This window comes from Cynocephalus volans, chromosome 8 (assembly GCF_027409185.1).
Source record: "Cynocephalus volans isolate mCynVol1 chromosome 8, mCynVol1.pri, whole genome shotgun sequence".
NCBI classification, from domain to species: domain Eukaryota; kingdom Metazoa; phylum Chordata; class Mammalia; order Dermoptera; family Cynocephalidae; genus Cynocephalus; species Cynocephalus volans.
The window spans coordinates 102,278,456-102,301,243 of NC_084467.1; the positions used below are offsets into that span (position 1 = coordinate 102,278,456).

General features: G+C 44.0%; 1 protein-coding gene across 3 annotated transcripts in view; it reads left to right on the forward strand.

Annotated features, from left to right (window-relative positions):
• Nucleotides 1-18,289, forward strand: part of VANGL1 (VANGL planar cell polarity protein 1) — a 50,716-nt gene extending 32,427 nt beyond the window's left edge. For all 3 annotated transcript variants that reach the window (XM_063104760.1, XM_063104761.1, XM_063104762.1), the window contains 4 exons: nt 5,270-5,403; nt 6,821-6,953; nt 7,867-8,101; nt 11,285-18,289. In XM_063104760.1, coding sequence (XP_062960830.1) covers nt 5,270-5,403; nt 6,821-6,953; nt 7,867-8,101; nt 11,285-11,545 — 763 coding nt within the window. In that variant the 3' untranslated portion in view covers nt 11,546-18,289. The remainder of the gene's footprint in view (nt 1-5,269; nt 5,404-6,820; nt 6,954-7,866; nt 8,102-11,284) is intronic.
• The last annotated feature ends 4,499 nt before the right edge of the window (nt 18,290-22,788 follow it).

Sequence of the window (22,788 nt, forward strand, 5' to 3'; positions counted from 1 at the left end):
AAGTCAAGTTCTGGAGAAACAAATAATTTGTTCAAGGTAAAGGAGTAAATGAAAGAGCAGAGTCCTGTTGTCTGGGGCCAAACCTGCACCCTTTGTGCTGAACCTGCCTCCTCCCACAGCCTGTGTAAAGATGCAGACTTGCACAGAGCCCAGGGGCAGTGGAAGCTGTAGATATGTAGGACAATAATTTGGTTTGTGTGTTTTTATTCCTTCAGAGTTTATCTTTCAAAAATACATCTTTCAAATTTTTATGAACTGAAATTTGAGCTATGTTTCGATGTGCTTCTCTCCAGGTCAGTTTAAGACATGCAGCACGCCCCTCTTCGCTGTTGCCATGGCAGTCGTGTAACAGTTGTCAACAACATTGGAAGTGTTTTTGTGGTTGATTAGACACAAAAGACCACAGCATTTACATTCCACCCTCTTTGTCCTGAAAAGAAAATAGGCCAGTAAGGCAACATGGTCCACAGTGGGTTTTAAATATGGCTATGGAATTCCCTCAGACATCTGTGCTGGTCAGAGGCCTCTGTGTCCTTCCCTTGAGTTCAAACTGGACCAGCCTGGACCCAAGCATAGTTGAGGAGGTTACTTTCCCATTGGTAACAATGTCAGCTCCTGAATATTCCATTATCCAAATTCTGTTTTGATATGTATATCTGGGATTCCTATGTTTGTGTTTTTATGTGTAGGTCTCAAGTGGATTTCTGTAACAACTAGTGTGGGGAAAATAAGATAATTTAGTCAGGCTCCCTCTGCTCAGGTCTTGGGTGGGGGTCGAGCAGCACATTCTCATTTCTTTGTAAACAAGTTGTGTGTGGGTGGAGTTAGTGTGCATGTGCACCAATGTATGTTTTTAGTTAATTGCTATTGTGTGTTCTTGAGTTTGTGAAGCAGGCTGGCCGGCAGAGAGCTCACATCTAAAAATAGAGCATGTTTACTCTGCTGGCAGCTGCTCAGTTTCAGTTTTTCTTTGGACTTTCCTGGCAGCAGTTGAGTTTCTGAGTTTCTTCTTTGGATTGTTTGGCTCCTGGACATGTGTGTGCTGAATAAAGACTATTCCTTCTTCAACCAAGGCTTCAAGGACCTATTTCCTGGTTACCTAGCTTGTAGACCTACATGTGAAGGGTTTGTGAATAGGCTCGATGGGTCTGTGAGCTCCAGAAGCTAGCCCTAGCCTGACAACTAGTCATATCTTTGTATGTTGTTTTCCACAAATCTCTGTCGTCTGCAAAAGGGTATCTTCCTGGATGGTGACATAGGAAGGTATATTGGCACAGCTCAGAGTTCTCTATCTTGGGAGGATGCTCCTTGCCATAGGTTTTTGGTGGGGCCATGCCCACCATTTATACCACAGGCTCCGCCTTACTATAATACAGGGTTCCTGCATAAGGACTGTTTAGTCAGGTTACTGCCTTCTGTCTCTGAAGATCCTGGTGATAAGAGAGGTGGCAGGTTTCTCACCAACTCAATTTTTCTTGCCTCCCTCCTTCTGCAGAGGATGTCTGGTCTAGAGAGTGGGGTTAGTTGAAGGGTTTGCTTTGTTCATCACTGAGGCCCTTCTTGCCTCTGAAATTCCATGGTTTTATGAAATATATACTCAGGACTGATCCTAGACCTATGGGAATTCTAGGTTTTCATGGGTGGACAAGTTAACCCAACAGATATTTGTGACCATGGAGAAATCAAAGGAGGTGTCCCTTGTGGGTGAGGGACGTATGCAGGCAAGCTTGTTGACGAGGTGAGACTAGCATGCTTGACTCCCTAGAGGATGTCACGAGTCGTGTGGTGGCTGTTGCTTCTGTGAGTTTAGGGGCAGTTCATTGGGGACTGGAGAGTTGGCAAAGGCTTCCTGGAAGAAATCAGTCCTGCTCTGGCCCTGTGTAGCACCCTGTTTGGAGGATGCAGAGGAACAGAGGCAGGAGGGGTACTGAGCCCTGACATTGGTGGAAGGAATGGGCATCCTGGCCTTCTGGGGCTATGACTTAGGCTAGTGCCAGGGAAGGCAGCTAGGAATGGCTTTGATAGCCAGTAATAAGGGGCAACACAGAAGAAAACGTAAACAAGACAGCCTTGAGCGTTCAGACTGTGCTGCAGCATGGACATTGAGCATGGGGACACACAGCCTCTGCCCCGATTGGACCTGATGTCTCCACTGTACTACATGCATGGCACAGCTCAGTGATTAAGACACACAGTCATCACCCTGAGGCATCAGCAAGGCTTACATCACACGCTACACACTCTACTCTCATTAAAAAGATGGGTTTTTTAAAGCTGGACACTACAGTTATGTGGTAAGTTACGTTGAAATTCTCATGCCCAAATATTGCTGGATATGTTGAATGTGAAACAGACTGTTCTGAAGGCAGGAGTGTGCACAGCTCATGGAGGCGTTTATAAACTTCACCCTGGGAGTGCTTCAGCTCCGGTGTTACTTGTCAGCCTGGGAGGCTGGCCAGGTCCACACTGCTTCTGAGTCATTCTGGTGCCTCTGCTGAAATGATGGTGCTGGGGGAAGAGGAGGGTGCCTGCACTTTTCCCCTGCTTGGTTTTTCTGAGCAAAGGTTCTTGAGGTTTGGGAGGACTGTGAGACCCACGCATGTAACAGTGGGGACTCTTGTCCTGTGGTACCCACTCCATCCAGGGGACACCTGGGCCTTTGCCTCAAGGTGGGCTCTCAGAGGACTGTCAACTTACCCCAGTTTGGAGAATGTCTGCCAGAGCCCCCATGCTGGAAGGTGGCGGTGTGGAGCCCTGCTGGAGCTGGGCATGGAAAGAGCCACTTGTCTGTTGTCACGGGGTGGAGGGGTTGAGAAACGCAGCGATGAGGCCCTGATCCAGCCATACCCATGCTTGCTGGGATTCCCTGGGCTCCTCCTTGCTGCCTGGCCGGACCAAAAAGTAAAACTCAACAACCACAAGAGGGTTTTGCTTGAAGGTGGACCTGAGGGGAGCCTCTGAAAATTGCCTTCTGATTTTTAAATTTTGATTGGGGAAATAATTTTCTCTTGGAATCCAGGTGCCTAGAGATGTTTTTATGTCAGTATAGAAGTGTCAGATGAAATAGTTTGAGCCCCATGTCTGTGTGCATGAACTGAGACTTATTTCTGTGTAGCAGGGCTCCTTGTCTCACAAAAGCCTAGAGACTCTGGAAAAGTGGCATGTGGGGTGGGAGGTGTTATAGGCGCACAAGGGAATGTGTGTGTGTGTGCGTGTGCGTGTGCGTGCGTGTGTGTGTGTGTGTGTGTGTTATCGGGAAGAGGGCCACGGTAAGTCTCTGATGGAGTAGGGATTTCTAAGCACTTGCCTCTCTCTGGGGAATGCTGTAGACAGAGGGGCAAGAGGAGGTTGGGACCTCTCTGAGCTGGAGATCACCAGGCTGGAGATATTTCAGAGCAAGCAGTAGACTTCTGCACGAAGATCTGTAATGACACAGAAACCTCAGGTCAAGGGCCACCTCCTCAGGGAACTGCCCTCGCACCCCACCCAGTCGCAGGCAATGGGAAGCTCTCTTCTGTGCTCACTCAACCCCTGTGTATTCCAGAGCAGGAGTAGGCCATTGTCACAGAGCTTATGTTCCAGGTACCTGCATTCCCAGTGCTCAGCAGACATGGGTATGTAAATATGGGAATGATGAATGAACAGCTGAGTCATAACTCAACAACTGAGGCTTTCAAAGTATGCATTTGCTCTTAGGAATCTTACACTTCTTATGTTAAACGAGGTGGGTCTTGCCAGATTTCCTGACAGTGTTCCCCAGCCTCATATGACTGTACGTATCTAGGGTGAAATTAAACACCAGCTGAATGCAGCTCACTGATCCAAGGCACTGTTGGGGATATAACTAAGAAAACTGTGCCATGACTCTGCTCTCAAGGAGGTTAGCTGACTTACTTAAAGATTGTTATTAGACTCTGTGGTAAACTCTTAAAGTAGAGCCCCAAGGAGAGCTGAAGCAGTGGGTTGACAAAGTCTCCCACTGTAGGTTAGAGGCTGCATTGTGTTGGTGTGAAATGAAGATCCCTGAGCCACTCTGAGAGTAGTGGAACACAGCGTGGTCATCCGGAATCAAAGGCAACCCCGTCCTGGTGCTCAGGCTATTGTAAATAATCTTTGTAAGCCAATCTACTTAGCAGGGCACTAGAAAGGAAAATATAAAGGGCAAGATAAAAATATGTTTGTGGTATTTAGCACACTGGTGATTGGTGAACAGTTTAGAGAGCTGGCAATGTCAGGGCGTACAAGAGGCCACATGTTATAGGGAAAAGAGCTCAAGCTGGAGATTTGTTAATCCACATCAGAGTTCCAGCTTTCCTGTTTATTAGATGCATGCTATTGTGCAGGTCATGGATTTTGGAGCCTCAGTCTTACCTCGAATGGTTGTGAGGGTCACATGAGGTGAGGTATGTGAAAATCCCTGTTGTATCATTGCAAGTTGCTCCTGCAAGTGATGACTGTCCAGTATCTGACACCAGGGGGACCCAAGAGTGTGCTGAGTACAGACACACTCCCCCTATTCTCTCCCCACTGGTTGATGTCACTTCTTCTTTGCTCCCCTGCTGTTCTCTGAGGGTCCAAACAGGTGACAGATTGGAAACCTAGGTCAGTGGGGGGGGGGGGGGGTTAGTCCCCTTATCCCCCTCTGCTGAGGGCCAGAGACAGGAGTCCAAGGGGCAGGAGGCCTTGTGGACCAAGAAAGATCCAGCGGTCTCAGCTGAGGCCTTTTAAGTGGACTCTGTACTGTATGGATGCAATGTTTTGATCTATATAGTAACCTAAAACCCAGGGTTTCTTACACCTAGAGGCAATGGGGTGTAGGGAACAAAACAGTGAACTAGGCGTAAGAAACCTGAATGTACACTTTGTTCTTTCACTTGTTAGCTCTGTGGCCATCAGTAAGTGTCTTGCCCTTTTGGGGATCTTCAGTTTCCTCTTTTGTTAACTGAGAAAAAAATAGGAAAAATTCTTTATAACCTAAACCTAAATGTAAATTATAAGTGTGACTTCTTCCTTTTCCAATTATTGGCTAGATGAGATGTGGCTAATGATGTACCCTGGGAGGGGGCACTGAAGCCACTTGGCAGAGGGACTTGGCTTCATCTTTAAATTCCCATCCTGAAGACAAAAGTTGTGGTGGAACCCAGTAGACTTCTGTATGAGGTTATCCTTGATGTTTTGTAACTTTACCTGACTCCAGAAAAGGATTTTTCACCGAAGACCTGCTTATTCATTGAAAAACCTTTGCATTAATTTTGCCCTTTTTTCTCAGTATCCAGCGAGCAGCATTGGTGGTTCTGGAAAATTACTACAAAGATTTCACCATCTATAACCCGAACCTCCTAACAGCCTCCAAATTCCGAGCAGCCAAGCACATGGCTGGGCTGAAAGTCTACAATGTAGATGGTATGTGCCTTGAAACAGTGTCTGTGGTGTGCGTATGGGGCACAATTGGGTGACTATTTAGTTTAAACTTTGTGATACATTTGGTTCTTCTTCCTCTCTCTGCTTACCTTTATGATGCATTCTCATTTCAGAACAATTTCTTTCTTTTTTATTAACGCAGGCAAACAAATTTTCAGAGGAATGTTGATTTACACTCTGCATCTGTGGGAAGCTCATTTATTTAGGGATTTTATGATTGAAAACAATAGTGGTATATGTTTTCTGCCTGCTGCTGAGAACATCTTATATTGAAAGTTATTAGGAAAGGGCTGCTTTTCAAAATTTGGATAGATTAGCCAGATTCAGAAACGTACCCAAATCCTTTAACACCAGAAATCTCAGTAGTTCTGGCATCTGATGAGATACAAGTGTTTCTTAATCCTTGCTAGGAGCTGGACTTGAGTGGGTGTCAGGAGGCTGGAGGCCAGGCTGGGGAAGCCCGAGCTGTGTTTCAGGGTATCGGATGATTAAGTACAAGAAACAGGACACAGTGCCATTTCTTGCTGGGTACCTTGGGTCAGGGCAAGAGCTTTGCAAACCCTAGAAGAGGATCATGTTGTCAGCAAGTCAAATGTTTTATATATGGTGTCAATTTTCGGTGGTGATATCTTCCCAGTTTTTTTTTGTTTTGTTTTGTTTTGTTTTGTTTTACAAGGTATACACTCCCTTGTGAATCCTGAAGGATTCACCTGTGATCTGAAAACTTACCAAAGAGTTCCCTTAGTGAAACCAAGTCACCAGCCAAGTAGGTCATCTGTAAGAAAGCCTAGAATCTGCCTCGTCTTTCTGAAAAGTTAAGGTGGTCAGGGAACGAGACAGGAGTTCTGAGTCTGTATTAATAAATGGGCCATTTTGCATGTCCTCAAACGTTGATGTTTTCTGTAGAAGTTGTGGCTGCCGTGACATTCCAGCATAGCTTGTTTCCTGTTTGTGATCAGTGTCTCATAGCCCTTGACTTTCTTTTTTCTCTGTCTGTCCCTGTTCTCCCCATGCCTCTCATTCTCTCATTGTCTTGTTGCTGAAATGTGATGTCTCAGCTGCCCGTATGGCCAGACTAAAGCTTTGTGTAACAGATGGTAAACAACATCTTCAGCACACTGTGTGTTGTTTTTGGCCAATATTTAAATTGACGAGCATTCTTCACTCCCTTCTGAGTTCTTTTTCCATTTCCTTGGATCAGATTGGGTTTTAGGGAGATGTCCTTATGCCTTGGGCACAGTGAACGTGGAGCTGGGGTACTATTGACCCTCCTCAAAAGTTACTTTAGGATTTGTGTGTGTGTTTCACAGTATCGACAGACTGTGGTGCTAGTTTTCTGCTTGGTTTCCCAGCCCCTTGGTACTCAACCTGTTCTTCCTTTGCTGTCTTTTCCCCCTAGGCCCCAGTAACAATGCCAGTGGCCAGTCCCGGGCAATGATCGCTGCCGCTGCTCGACGCAGGGACTCCAGCCACAATGAGTTGTATTATGAAGAGGCCGAACACGAACGGCGTGTCAAGAAGCGGAGAGCAAGGTATATGCCGTCCTGACACCAGTACCCTCTTGTTGTGGGCTTGTTTTTCTTTTCTTTTTTTAAAGCATAGGAATGAAGTTTCAGTTTACAAACATGACCTGCTTGAGCCTTTGGAGTGTATCTTGCTCCAGTGTTTCTCAATCTTTAGCATTACAAGCATCACCAGGAGAACTTGTTAAAACATAGGTCGTAGGTTCTGGGCCCCACCTACAAAGGTTACTGTTTAGTAGGTCCGGGCTTGGGCCCACAAATGTGCATTTCTAACAAATTCCCAGGTGATGCCTAGGCTGCTGGCCCACGGCCCCAACTTTGAGTGGGCCTGTCCTGCATCCCTGGACCCTTGCTGTTTTCCACAATCTGGTTACATTAATTGAAGGGGACAAAGGTGGTTTCCATCTCTTGTGCTGTGCTCTCCCTTCTTTTTCCCAGGGGCTGCAGTGTGGGTGGCTGGGTCAAGGGGGGTGCAGCTTGGGTTCTTTATAAGGCTACTTCTGCACCACTGGCCACCTCTCAGTTTGTGCAAAGCCTTTTTTAGCCAGAGTGTGAGGGCCTTAGAATGCTTTTCATCTCACCCTTCATCGAGAGATAAAAAAAGGATTGAAGTGAATTTCCCAAGCTCATTGGTGACAGAATTGAGACCAGAGTTCATCTCCCAGTCCCAGGGCTCCTTCCTCCTCTCCCTGGGGCCCCATCCCACATATTATTTTTGCTGTTGCCTTTTTTCCTCCCTCCCTCTCCTCTCAGCCCTCTGGAGGATAGCTAAGGATGTGAGCAGTGTGATCAGGCCTTGGGTGAGTTGGTGGTAGGCCGGGCCATAGCAGGGTAAGCAGGCATCATTCCGGGTCCTGTAGGGCTCTGTTCTCAAGCCCCTCAGCCAGCACCATCCTGATTCTTGTGTTGGATCACCTTCCAGGCTGGTGGTGGCAGTGGAAGAGGCCTTCATCCACATCCAGCGTCTCCAGGCTGAGGAGCAGCAGAAAGCCCCAGGGGAGGTGATGGACCCCAGGGAAGCTGCCCAGGCCATCTTCCCCTCCATGGCCAGGGCCTTGCAGAAGTACCTGCGCACCACCCGGCAGCAGCACTACCACAGCATGGAGAGCATCCTGCAGCACCTGGCCTTCTGCATCACCAACAGCATGACCCCCAAGGTGCGCAGCTCCAGGCCGGCTCTGCTCACGGCAGCCTCAGTTATCACTGAGCTTGGGCCAGTCACATCTCAGGGTGTTACTAGGAATGATAAGATCCAAAGGCTTTTCTAAAACACCAAGTAAAAAGAATTGGTGTTTCTCACTCATTTTATGTTATCTTAGTACAATTGTTTTTTAAATGTGCCTTTCCAAGGCCTCTAGATTCTATCAGAGACAGTATAGTGCAGTGATTAGGGGTACTCTGTGGGCTTTGGAGCCAAATTGACTCATTCTTACCTGGCTCCTCCACCAAGCAGCTGTGTAACCTTGGGCAAATAGCTTAATGGCTCTGTGCCTCAGTTTCCTTGCTTGTATTGGGGATAATACTAATACCTACCTCACTGGGTTGTTGTGGACACTAAAAGAGTTAATTATGCGAGGTGCTTGAAACAATGCCTGTCATATAATAAGGGCTGACTAAATGACCATTACTGATAGTGGTAGAAATAATGCCATCACTTTGTTGGGCATTTTGGACATTGTGGAATTAGTTTTACTGAATGGTCTTTTTTGGGGGATTATGATGTTAGCATAGTTTTAGGGATATTATTGAAAACATCCAGGTATCTAATAGAGGGTTGTGGCCAAGGAGGCAAAATAGAAAGATTGGGTGTAGCAAATGACCTTTCTACAGACAGAGGAGGGTTCAAATCCTGGCTTCACCACTTGACTGGTTTGTGACTACACAAGTTCCTCCACAGTTGTTTTCCTCTTTCACAAAATGAGGCCAACAGTAATATCTACCTGATAGGGTTGCTGTATAAGAATTACATTAAATATGGCAACATGTAAAAGAGCTTGGCAAGTGGTGCACATGTAGCATTCAGTGGTTACTGTGTATAATAAGGCCCACATTCATATATTGCCCTGTGTATGCATCCTGCTGGTTGCATTGCCAATCAGTAACAAATCTTAGGAAAGCAAAACAGAAATATTTAGTAAGAAACTATAACATTTTTTGTATTCTTTGATTCACTAATCCCTCTCATAGGAAAAGTATTCAGCACAGCCAGATTTATGCATGAATATATACAAAGGTGTTTTTTGCAAAATAACATGTAATCAGTCCAAACTGGAAAGCTACCCCTTGTCTGTCTTTCTGTGTCAATACATACACAGAAATGCATTTAGCATTCAGATCTAAATCATTCCTGTAATAGCTGCATCTTATTCTACCGAATTTGTGATATGTTTTAGCTTATTGCCTATTGACCCACATTTGGATTAAGAGTTTTCATTAGTCAAAGCCAGGGGTGGCTGTTTTTCTTAATCAAATGTCATTGGAACACAGCCACGCCCTTTTATTTGCATATCACCTATGTCTGCTTTCACTTTATTCTGGCACAGTTGAGTAGTTGTGACAGTATGGCTCGAAAAGCTGAAACTATTTACATTTATAGAAAAGTTTGCCAACCTTGATCTAAATGGTGTTGCAGTGAATATCTTTTTGCATATGTATTTGTGCAAGTATTTCTAAAGGATACATTTCTAGTAGGGCAACAGCTGGGTCAAAATTATAGATCCTGCCAGATTGTCCTTTTAAGAGGTGTTAACCATTTTATACTTTTGCCTCTAGCATCTGAGATTTTTTTTATCTCCCCACACACTTGGCAGTGTCGGATGTTGTTATTCTTTTTAACCATTATCCATCTGAAAGAAGGAAATTCTTTTTATTATTTTAATTTATATTTCTTTAGTAATAATTATATTTCTTTAGTTATTAATATGATAGACAAATTTGTGTTTTTCATTAATATTTATTCTACAAATTGTCTTATTCCATTTCTCTAAGTATTGTTATTTCTTTTTCTTATGATTCATTAGGGCTATTTTTGTATTAGAAGTGTGAAAGTAGGCAAGGCTCTACTTTCTGCCTTAGAATAGATGCCCCACAGATCAGAAGTACTGTGCCTGGCAGTAGCAGTGAGGTTTGGATGGAAGAGGATACCACTTAAAAACCATTCTTGACCTTTGACTGGGACCGGATCGATACATCCTAATATTTTGCTGTCTGTATCACTGGTTCATTCTTTCTTCCTCCTCTTGCAGCTAAATCGTTATATTTAGTGATTTAATTCATATACTCTTGAGCTCCTAGTAGGTGCCAGGCACATTGGAAATTTAAATTAAAAAAAAAAAGAAAAGAACAGAGTTCTTGCCCTCCAGGAGAGTCAAGTCTCGTTTGGAGAGCGACAAGCAAGTCAGCAGTAGTAGTTCAGAAAGTAAAATGTCACATGAGAGTCATGTCTGTGATCATAGGCACCTAGAGGAGGGCATGTTAATCCATCTGAGAGTTTCAAGGGAGATGGTTTGAGAAGGTTTGAAGGGCAAGGAGGAATTTGCAGAACAATGATGGTTAGCAAGAGGAACGGCACATGTGAAGGCACGGTGCAGTCAGAGAACCCTGGCAAGCTAGGAGCCACCGGTGCAAAGGACTCAGGAGAGGGAAGGTGGACATTGGGTCTGCTTGTCCCTTGGACTTGCCCTGTGCACACTCAGCCCCATGTAAAATAACCATCGCTCACATTGGTTGTGCTTACTCCATGCCAGGCATTGCTCTGTGAGAGTTAACCCTTCTGTCCTCACAGCAGCCCCGTGAGTTAGGTAGCGTTATTATCTCCACCTCCAGAGAGGGTAAATAACATGCACAGTCAGCCAGGAAGAGATAGAGCACCCATTTTTGTGCATGCAGGTATATTCCTCTGTTCATTCAGCTTGTATTTGCTGAGTGCTCTTCTGTGCCTGGCATTTGCCCTGGCCCTGAGGAACTCTTCATTTAGGAGGAGAAGGTACAGTGACTTGTACAGTGGCCTGTACCTTTGGCATGGGGTTATGCATCAGGAATGGCTCCCAGGCAAACATTGGTACCAGCAATCCCACCTGCTCTCACCTCTGTGGCTACCAGCACCTGCACCCTCTGGTTAGAAACTGGCAGATGAGAATGCGGACATCCAAGAAGTCTCTTCCCAATAATGACTCCATGCTGAGGGTCTGATGGAAATTCAGTGTGATAAGCTGGGTTCTGGTGTAAGGTCTTGTTTTATTTGGAAAACATTAGGTGTACGAATGAATAGCCCCTGGCAGGTAGGACTCCCCTTGGAATAGGGTATTTCTTCCCTGACGGCCTTTCTCCTCTGCTTTCAGGCCTTCCTAGAACGTTACCTCAGTGCGGGCCCCACCCTGCAGTATGACAAGGATCGCTGGCTCTCTACGCAGTGGAGACTTGTTAGTGACGAGGCTGTGACTAACGGATTACGAGATGGAATCATTTTTGTCCTTAAATGCTTGGACTTCAGCCTCGTAGTCAATGTGAAGAAAATCCCATTCATTGTACTCTCTGAAGAGTTCATAGACCCCAAATCTCACAAATTTGTCCTTCGCTTACAGTCCGAGACATCGGTTTAAAAATTCTATATTTGTGGCTTTATAAAACAAAGAAGAATATATAGATATACAGATATATATATATATACCAGAGGGGTGTCTTTTTTTTTTTTTATTATTCTTCATTGCTGACTGAAACTGGCAGATGATAGACCAGTATTCTTTGACCATCTGCACTTTATTTGGAAGGAAGCAGGGGATGTCGCCCTGAAAAAAAGTGACTGGTGATATCTAACTTTGTAGATGGGACTTCTCAAGAAGCCGTTCCCTGGAATTTCTGTACAGCTGTAAACCAAAGCGGAGCTGGTGCGTTCTTGGGAGCCTCGCCTTACAGCTAGTCCCTGCCTTTCGTCCAGTACCACATAGACTTCTGGGGGACACATCTTTATTCTGTTTCAGGAAACTAGACACTACACGTCCACATATGTATTTCTGTATGTAAATGTCCAGTACCACATCACCCATGGGGGTGTGGGCAGTTCAGGAAACACCTGCCTTTGTCTTTGTTCTTTGTTGCCTTAGATTCTTTGGAGAAAGATGACAACAAAAAATGTGCACTATCAGTTTACAGCTATTAAGTGATTGGATTTTTTTTTTTTCCCCAAAGACAAAACCTACCTGCCATGTTTCTGACCCCGCTCCTCTGCTGGCTTGAAGCAGGAAGCCCTTTGCCAGCCCTGTGATTGCCGATCTGGTCTCTGCTCCATCCTACCCCACCTGGCTGGCAGGTCTGGCTAGGTAAGCTCAGCCTCACAGAGCTGACTGGGGCCTGGCTCTCATGTGTGCCTCAGGTCCTTTGCACAGCCTCAGGTCAGTCCCATGGATTATTTCCATGGGGAAGTGTGGAGCGCCCACCAGGGAGAACACAGGGAGAGCAAGCCAGCCAGAATGCCACTTTTAAGCTATAGCAGGAGCTCTTCTGTGCCTGATTCTGCTCCGCACCACCTAGAGGAAGACTAACACTGTGACTCCGGTTGGCAGGTGCAGTTTAGAGCCATGTAGTTTCCTGGGTCAATAAGTTCTCACAAAGCTCATACCAAGCTGCTCTGCCAAGGGAGACCAAATAATGCCAAGCATACTGGCAACTGCTGCTGTCCAATCCCTGTGTTTTATGACCACCATCACTGTGCAACTCATCACCTCTGCCACTTACTACCAGAAGGGGCTTGTTTAGCTCCTGATGTGTAAATTACTCTTAGTTGTTGGTCAAGTAGGGAGAAGGAAAATGAACACTCTGCAGAGTTTGGGGAAAGAAGAGGAGGGAGCCAATCTTCTGGTCCAGAACGATTCATCTGTGATCTGCTTCTTAAATGCAGCTGGCTTTAGGGGCCTTCCTCCTGGCCCTCGGGGTGTAGATGCTGCCTGAGTTGTGGGTGTAGGATTCATCCTGGTGGATCCCTGCTGCAAGGGAGCTCCTTAAGGAGCCATGTCCGGACACCGTCCAGTGGGCTGTCTTTATCTCTTTTGCCTTCCTGTGTCTGCAGCAAACCTTTAAAAAAAATTCACTCTTGCTTTTCCCAGATATTGAGGATAATCAGTTATCTTGTTTTAGTAAAGGGCGACACTGTCAAAATACTTGTTGTGTATGTGTGTGTACCCTTACTGTTTTATGTGCTCCACAAGTGGTACAGTATGTTGTGTGTCATTTTTAAAATCAAACTTCAGCTCAAAAAGGTGTATTAGAGAAGAAGGAAGGGGAAATCCGAGGGTATGGCATGGAGGCAAGATGTACTAACTACACGGTCCCGTTTATGAAAAACACATACCATGTAACCATGGTGCTTTTGTTCTTAGTTTTTGCCTTTAGGTCCCTTCAAAGTTCCTTGTGATGTCTTTCTCAGGAAATATTTTGGGAGATAGAGTAAGGGATGGTGAATTGTATGACTCTGGCTGCGTAAAGATGATAATGTCTCAGACTAAATGTGTCACAGGCTGCTGCGTCATGAAGACAGTGAAGTCGGAAGTGCTATAAATGTACATCTGTACAGTTAATAATGACACTATTCATCAGCTTTCTAAAATACTGTGCTCTCAACCCTATTTTAAATTGCTAGTCCAGAAAGGGTTAAGTTGGATTCATATGTTTTGGCATGTGCATTCTCGGTAGGGTGAAGAAAGGTTTAAAATAAGGAATTCATTTTCTCGGTCTCCCTTTCCCTCTCCCATTCTTTGTGTAGGATAATGTCATACTTTCTGGAATTATTGTTTCTGTTTTAAATTGAGTATCGATTTTTTTAGTCTAACTTTGTATTGAGTCCTTTTTGGAAGAATAACAAAATTAAGTGCAGGATCTTTGTAAAGCCTTTGCACTTTCACCCTCTTAATAGCTGAGTTACTGCTGCAGTGGGAACACTGTAAATGGCATTAAAAAAATTTAAGGTTTCAGAAGGCCGCATCACACGATGGAACACATGAATTTTTATTTCAATTCTGGGAACTAGTAGGCGATTTTTAATTTTTTTAAAAGAGGGTAAACTGTGCTCTAAGGCTAGTAGAGTATACATTCATATTAAAGGAGACAGGATTTTATTTGCCCTGAATGTTTATAGATTTTTCTATAAGTTTCAACCTAAGTTATTAAAATTTGAACATTAAATGTTAGAGAAGAACTTAACGAGGAGTATGTGTCTGAGATCGCTCTCTTCCCTGGTGATGTTTTAACCTATGGATAACTTTTGTTCTTAAGTGTGCAGTTTTCATGATATGACAATTTTTAATAGCCCATGAACTGAATATTAGAATTGAAACTTCTATATTCTTAGCGTTGGGAAGGATTTTAACGTTGGTCACGTAGTTCTTCCATCCCTTGCATTATCAGTTAAGTCAAAATGCACAATACTTTTGCTAATGTTCCTAAAGGAAGCTCTGGGGAAAATGCTTGATCACCAGTTTTTTTGCCCAAATATCATATTCCTTTCTCCTTCTCTGTCCTTCTCTTTGGAAATCTGCACAGAGAACAAATTCTGTACAGCAGCTGGTGAGAGGTAGGTGGCCCGTTGTGTTTGGCGTTGTGGTTCGTTGCCTGGAGCTCGGGACTCCCACCCACCATGCAGGAGCCGGGCTGTGCTGGTTTGTGTCGGGTAGAGGTGAGGTGCTTCCCTTCCACTCTCCGCACAGTAGTTGGTGGTAGTTGGGTTATCTCATGTTCACTTTCCAGTGCATGTATTTACGTGGTGGCGGTGGCTCTGTGGGATGCTGCCAGCAATGTGGGACTGATGGAAAGTGATTACCCTGCCCCTCCGACCATTGACTAACTGTTCTAGCCTCTCAGTGAGAACAACAAAATTGAACCCTTGATTTACCCTCTTGAGGATGGGCCCTGCTATGAAGATTTTCTAAACGGGGACACATATTTTTTTGTGGGTATTTGTTTCCATATGTGTGAGCATTTCTCTGAGTGTGTGTTACCATGTGGATGGCACATTTATGTGGTAGGCATCTTAACATTTGTGTTATCTATAGCAGATTGGTGTGTATCTCAGTGGATACTAGTGCACGTGTATGCGGTTGAGTGTGTGAGGGTGTATGTGTTTCTACGGATGCTCTGTCTTTGAGAGATTTCCCAATAGCTCCTGTCTTTTGGGAAGTTACTCTCAAGCCAGTTACTTCCTCCCCTTCTGTATTCCTTTCCTCAGTTACTGGCTTCTCCCCCAGGAGTAAGTGGCTTTAGCACAGCTTTGTCTTCTGGAGAGCATGCTGTCCTGCAGGCAAGTCCATTAGACTCTTAACAGCAAGAAAAAAGGAAAGGTCAAGCTCTATGAGAATTACTCAAACTTCACTACCCTGGAAGCCTTACTGTGTATTTTTAATATAACTTAAAAATTTGGCTTTATAAATAAAAAGCTGGTTACAAAAAGCATAGAAATTTATTTAAATAGTTTATTTAAATAGTCCTATGGCAAAAACCCCGCGATTTAAAGTAACGTATTTCTGGGTAGTGTTTGTGCTTTATGGATCTTGTTACAAAAAATAAATCACTACTGTGAATTTACTACTGTGTAACCTTGTGGTCATATTCCATTAGAAATAAAATATGAATTGTTCTTAAGCCCATAGAGCAGTTCTTAAATGGTATTCAGTGTAGTAGTGAATTTAGACAGTTTAGACACTCCATTAAAATTACTGTATTGAACTTTAGCCAAATGGATGCTCACAAAAATAGATTTTTGGATTGCATTCTGACAAAACATTATATTTTGGTCAAAGAAGGAAGGGAAGTTTACTAACATATTTATCAGGTATTATATAACAGATACTGTTCTACACAACCTTGTTATCCCCACATTCCTTTAAGGTAGGGGTTGTCTCAGTTTTACAGGTGAGAAAAAGGACTGTCAGAGAGGGAGGGACTTGCCCAAGGTCTCCTGGCAAGTGGAATTTCAAACTAGGTGTTTGATTCCAGTCCCTCAGTCCACTGTACCTTGATGTATGATCTCAATGGTTTGGCATTCTGGATGTGGAGGAGGGACCTAGAGACAAAACCTGGAATCAGAACCTGGGGTAGGGAATTTGTTGGGAGGTGGGACCCCTTCTTTCACTTTAGGTTTATGCTCTTGGGAAGCTTCTCCACTCTGCTGGCAGATCTCTTAAGCTATTCAGTGGAAAGAATTTGAGAAGCCCCTTTCCCGCAGGAAAACCCAGGCCTGCCAGCGTTGCACTGGCTGCAAGACACAAGTGCTGTTGTTGCCACAGCCACCCTTTGCTTTTGCCTCTCCCACCCTCCAACCCCACCCTGCTGGCTTGGACATGATGTGCACATTGGCCTTAAGCGCAGGGAGTCATGCAGAGGCTTGTCCTGGCCTCTTGCTGGTGCTATGGCACCGTTATGCCCCAGCCGCATACCCTGGTTGTGGCGGAAGGGCTGTCTGCAGGCCCAGCCTGGGAGGTGCAGAGCTGGAGTCCCCAGCCCTTCTCCTCGATGTTGGTGTTCTCAGCAAGCAGTTTGCATCCACTGTTTTCCCCACACTTTCCCCCGAGACTTTGACAGAACAGATATAAAGTAGGACTCTGTGGAAACACTGTTTCTCTCTGTTGCAGTGTCTAGGTTTTGATTGAGTTGTGCATGAACCATCCTCTGCCTTGCTGATGCTTTTGGTGGAGGACAGGAAAGGGCAGAGGGCGCTCGTGTCCCCAGCAATGCTTCTCACTGGGAATTAAGGCGAACTTCCAAAGGGGGGTAAGAAATGTGAAACTACTGAATAAAATTAGATTTTAGGACTCTGTGAGCCCCTTTAACCAGGTTCTGTCCCATTTCTACTTAGATAAATCACCTTGTCTCACCTGTAAAATAAATTTCTGTAATGGGTTGTTTTGGAGTCCCCCCAATACAACAACAGATTCCTAAAGCCTGACACAGCACAGTGAAAAGTTACTTTCAATGTGGCACTAAAAAGCTACAATTTATGTATCTCAGCTTAAAAACATCAGTTTTTAAGTCCTTAATGGAATAAAAACACATTTAAGCCTTGGGGACAAATGTGACAAACCCACTTTATCTTAAGAGTGTCTCTGGCACTTCTTTTGGCACTGAACTAGTACTTAGATTACAGTATTTGAATGTACAGTTGTCTAGTTTTGGTTTTGCTTGTATTTATCAGCTTTCACTTGTGGGCATGAGCTTTCATTGTGAAGTTGCTCATGACTTCAGAGTTTTTAAACCCTAACAAACTCTCAGCCTAGGAAAGCGTCATCTCGGAGGACCAGAGACTGTTGCTTAGGGAATGAGTGATGGGTGTCGGACGCAGATCTGCAGGTGACAAGTCGAGTAGGGAATTTAGGCAGCATGCATCATCACCATTCCTGGGCCAGGGAGAAAGACGTGGCCGTCTCTCGGTTAAAGAAGGAATGGGATATTCACTTAGGGTTGATCATCTTTCAAAAAAATTTTTTATAATGGAACATAAGTACATCTAAATGTTGGTGATAATTCCTTATTTTTATAATGGGTTTTTAGGCTTTAATTAAATGATTCCTGTGGGAACCCTAAATTATGACATGATTAACCAAATTTGGTTTCCAAGCACTCATTTTTGAGTAGAACTATTGCATAGAGTGCAGGATACTCTATGCAAGGATGAGGTTGGGGGCAGATACTGGCCCACAGGGGTCATGAACTTAACTTGTCTTGTGGGTGACCTCTTCCTCGACAGAGATGCTAACAAAAGGACCAAAGAGGCCTGGCTCAGGTCTTATTTGAGAGAAGCTATTTGACAATTGCTTTTGTTAGGAGGACTTTACATTTCTGGATTTCCAATTCAGCCTCAATCCAGAAAGTTCTGTGATGAGACCATCTATCTCTATCTGATGTAGTGTTAACCGTTAGTGCAGAAATGTGGCCAAGGACATTTTGTGCTCTTTCCAATTATTGAATATTGGACTTGATAACCAGGAGAGGCAGTTTTGCTAACCAGCGTCTCTACTCATGGCCACCGTGACATGACAAAGCCTGTGCGTGAGTTCCTGCATAAATAGGGTGGGGGGCTCTGTTGAGACATTTGTAAACAGATAAATAAATGAATTATACCAGCAACCATCTGCACAGTCTCCTTACTTGCATTCATAAGATTTATGCTACAAAATCTCATTGTGATGTCAGTAACAGTGTTACCATCTCTGACTGGTGTCGTGTACCTGGTATCCAAGTTACTTTCTCCCTTTTGGGCCTTCCAGCTATATAGCCCTCTCCCATCCCAATTAACTGTAAAACATTTTACACATTACATTTTTATACTACAAACTTGGAAAATAAATTGAAATCCCAAATCATATGTTGTTTCTTTGTGTGATTATTTCAATCTAAAAAGTTGTTTACTTTTGGGGGAACATTCTCACTCTTGCATAATTTTGACACCCTCTTAAAAACAACCTGTCGGATTTCTATGAAAATCAAGACAATTGTAATGATAGATTGCGAAAGTAGAATTACCATTGTAACAGAACTACTGGTTGTCAATCATTTTATGGTGAAGAAGTGTTTTAAATGAATAGATAATTAAAAAAATAAATCCTTACGCTCTAAAACTTGGAGATGAAATAGACCTTTTAAGTAAATAAGCAAGTGATAAAAGGTCTTTGAGTCAAGTAAGGAAGGAGAAAAATATCAGACCCTGGATTGAAAGAATGGAGTGTGAGTATTGGATTGTTTTTGTGAGTGGCTTGGTAATTCAATTTAAATATCGACTTATTTTAGGTAGGTCAAAAGGAAACTTGGTTATTTGACAAAAATATTGAAGCTTGCCTTCTGCTAAACTCACCTATCCTTTTCCTGACTAGAATGCTGATAGTACACAACCAAACTCTTAGCCTTTGCGTGGACAGGGCTCAGAGAAAGCAATTGACTTGAAGAGATTGATTGTACAGGTTATTGATAAGCTCTGTATCTTCAGGCTATCAGCCAAGATGTGCACAATTTATATTTACACAAGCAAGCCCTACTAGAGGAAAGATTACAGCCATGTGCAAACGTAACTCTTTTTCATTTATTACCCATGATCCAGCTATAGAATTTGGTAGAGTTTTGAGAATTTCAGTGATAAACTATCAAATTATGGAAGTAGATGAGAGATAATTGAGATGGTACCAGATAAAGCCACTGCCTGCTTGCCCTGCTCTGGAGACAGGGCCACCAGCAGTAGGGTGGGTGTGGGTGGTGTCCCTGCTTTAGGAGAGGCTTGGTAATTCCTTGTTAGTGTCAGTATGTCATGCCAGCATCTTCCAATTATACAGGCTAACGTTGGCATGGATGATCCAAAATTGTGTTTGACTTTTAGGGGTGTTCTCTGTATTCACATCTGAATGTGCTGCTGTGGTCTGAGACTTCATAAGATTTTAGACAAAATGATGATGCTTTTGCAGAAATGACACAAGGTATTTCAAACATTTTTCCTTTTCTAGCTTTCTGCTCAGCTCTCCCATCTACCCCACTCATTTTTGCCTCCCATGATCTACACGTGATAAGCTTTAAGGGTCGATTGGTTGAATGAATTGTTTGAATGAATAAGAACGTGACAGCACACTCAGTGCTAACACTACTTCCTGTAACCAATCGTATATGATTATTTTAGGGAAATTGGGATTTTGTGGAGTTCCCAGGGTTATCATTAAGAATTCTAGTCACCATTGTTCTCAAGAGTTCAGATTGATAAAATGCCACATTAATTCTAAAAGAGGCCCTTAATTCACCTTGCAAGCATTGGGTTGCAGATGCATTAGAATGAATGAATTGACATTTAGGTAGCTGTGGTCATTCCATTCCCAAAGAGTGGGGCTTGGCACTGATCTCACCCTGCTGTACTTCCCATGATGATGGCTGTATTTCTGGGGGACTTGGCTCACTTGAGCAAAGAGGATATCCCACACTGGAAACTTTCTTACTGCCAAAAAGAGTCTTGCTTTTATTTCTTTAGCAGATGACATCATGTTGCTAAAAATTTTTTGGGATAAGGTGGACTTTCGATAATCACTAGATTTGTTCTTACACATTCTTAATGGAAAAAATAGCTGTTAATTTCGCATCATGCTTAGAGAATATTTAATCAAACAAGATTTATTAAGTACCTATTAGAACTTAGGCAGTGAGGATTGAGCCAAATCAGCCAGGTTTTTTTTCTCTAAGATTGCTTTCAGACTAACAGGGAGAAGAAGACATACAAGTAGAAGTACAGTAAGCTGTAGGTTCCATAAGAGAAATCTGCACAGGGTATGGTGAGGGCTTAACAGAGGAGGTGGCCAGTTTGCCTAGGGCATGACTGGAAGGGAGTCACAGAGTGGGTAACACTTAAAATAAGACAGCTGGGAGTTTGCCAGGCAGGCATGGATGCGGAAGGACAGGAATCCCAGTAGACGGAACAGCATGAGCTTGGCAGTGTTAAGCAACCAGGGCAGCTTCCACCAACTTCAGGTTCTAGATGAGAGAGGTCAGGTGGCCGGGAGGCATCATGAGATGAGGCTGGTAGGGCAGACAAGAGGCAGCTCACATAGGCCTTAAGTGTCCTGCAGAGGAAACTGACTTTTACCCCATGTCAGAGTTAGACCTGACCGCCTCCCTTGTTGCCAGTGGTGCTGATTTGACTTCTGCTAAAATAACAACTGGGTGCCATAATCCCAAAACACATGCTTCATGTACGCTCCATATCTGCAGTGGAAATCACCCCAGCTGGTCCGGAGCGTAGGTAAGCCGTATGTCTGCAGGATATCGGCAGGACCAGCACTACTCAGACTTTGCTTTTCTCAGATGGAGGAGAGACACTCCAAGGATTTTTGGTTTTACAAGACTTACACATTTCTCCTCCCCAACCTCGTACCCCACAGCCTAGGCTCTACATTGGTGGTCAAAAACATCTCCACTCGTAGCTCACTCTTCCGTCTCTTGGTGAAAAATGTTTTTCTTCTAAACACTCAGTGGAAATCGAGAGCCACTGAAGGTTTTTCAGCATGCGTGAGACATTATCAGCTTTTTGTTTTGGAAAGATCACTTGATGGCGGTGCGCAGGCTGGATTGGAAGTGGAAGACCAGTCAGAACCTTGCTGAACCCGAGTGAGAGACTGGGAGAGCCTCGAGTAACACAGTGACAGTGGCTGAAGAGAAGAGGGAGGATTGTCCCCCATGAGCTGAGGGAGTGGGAACACCTGGAGGGTGCTGAAGCTTTGGGCGTGGACACGGTCACCCCAACTCCTCTGCTTCTTTGAGAAGGACCTTTTCCAAAACACTCCTGGCCTTTCACCCAGCCCTGATTCCTGTCCTAAGGTGGACTGAGTTACCTGCTTAGTGGGCAGTAGAGTTACCTGATAAGTGGGCAGTAGCCATTTGTCCATGTTTCTTAAGAGTGAGGTCCTTAGGGTGAAGTTGGTGTGTGGCGTCCAGACTTTTCCTCCTTTCTCTCCCCACAACATGCCTGAGAGGCAGTGGCCTGGGTCTTCTCTGCACATCTGATTCCCTTGGCTTGGGTGGGGAGGTAGGAGACGCAGTTAAAAGCAGTAAACTGGGAAGCTCATTCTCCTGAGCTCTAGTCTTCGAAATACTGCTTTTTCATAATAATGGTGATATTTTGAACTCTGTTGACTTTTTTGACCTAATTTCTCAGTTAGTTTGGATCACAGGAAAAGAGGGCTACTTTTTAAGAGCACCTCTTTAAAGTCCCAAAGCTCTGTTGATCTGAGGTGCCTATAGGACACACAGATGGAGCTGGCCAGGGACAGATAGTGGACTGAGGACTTGGAACTCAGGAGAGGCCGTGCTAGAGATGGGTGGCATTGTAGCCACAAGCTGGATGAGATGCCCTGGGGAAGTGGGAAGAGTGGTGGTTTCCAACCCTGGCTTATGTCAGTCCCATGACTTTTTTTTAAATGCAGAGGGTCAGGCCCCAGCTCTGGAGATGGTGGGTCAGTAGGTCTGGGATGGTGACAGGCATCTGTGTTTTCTAAAATAAAATCAGGCGTGATTCTGATGCTCATGCTCATTGGTAGGGTTAAGAAATCCTGGCAAAAGTAGTATGTTTGAGGACAGAACCTCAGGACCTACCAGCACTTGAGAGGATTTGTGTGTCTGGGTTTATCAGGGACTGATTATACGATTCACAGTATGGGTTTCCTGGGTGATACAAACTAGGGTCTGGACAGTGCAAAACGTTGTTACAGAAAAGACAAGCTCATTGAAATTAGGAGATGATTTTTTTTTAACACAAAAACACATTGAAAGTGATTGTGCATTCTGGGTAACACAATAAATATTTTTTTCCCTGAGAGATGGCCAGATCTCATAGTTCTAATTAGCCTACCTTTCCAATACTGTTTAAATTGATTATGGCCTCAGAATGAAAGGAGAAAGGACATCTTGGTTCAGGAACTAAAAAGGATTATGGGAAATTCACTTGAGTCCATCTTCTGACACCATCTGAGAAAAAAATGGAATTCTTTGATCCTTAATTTAAGAAATTTAAATGCTTGATTCAAGTATAAAAGTGGGGTTACATTTCCACTCCTTCAAAGTGTTTCTGTGAGCCTGGGAAAATTACTTGAGCCTTCTATGTCTCACACAGATTCCGCATCTGTGAAATGTGGATAATAATAAGACCCATCTCATAAGCCCTTGTGAAGATTAAATGAGATGATACACGTAAAGAATTTAGCACGGTGCTCCAGGCACAGAACAAATGTTCAATAAATATCAGCTTAAAGAGTTTTAGACCAATTACTAAACAGCACTAGTACTTACAGACAGTACCAGCTTAACACTCAGTGTTTCCAACATAGGAGCACCAGAACAT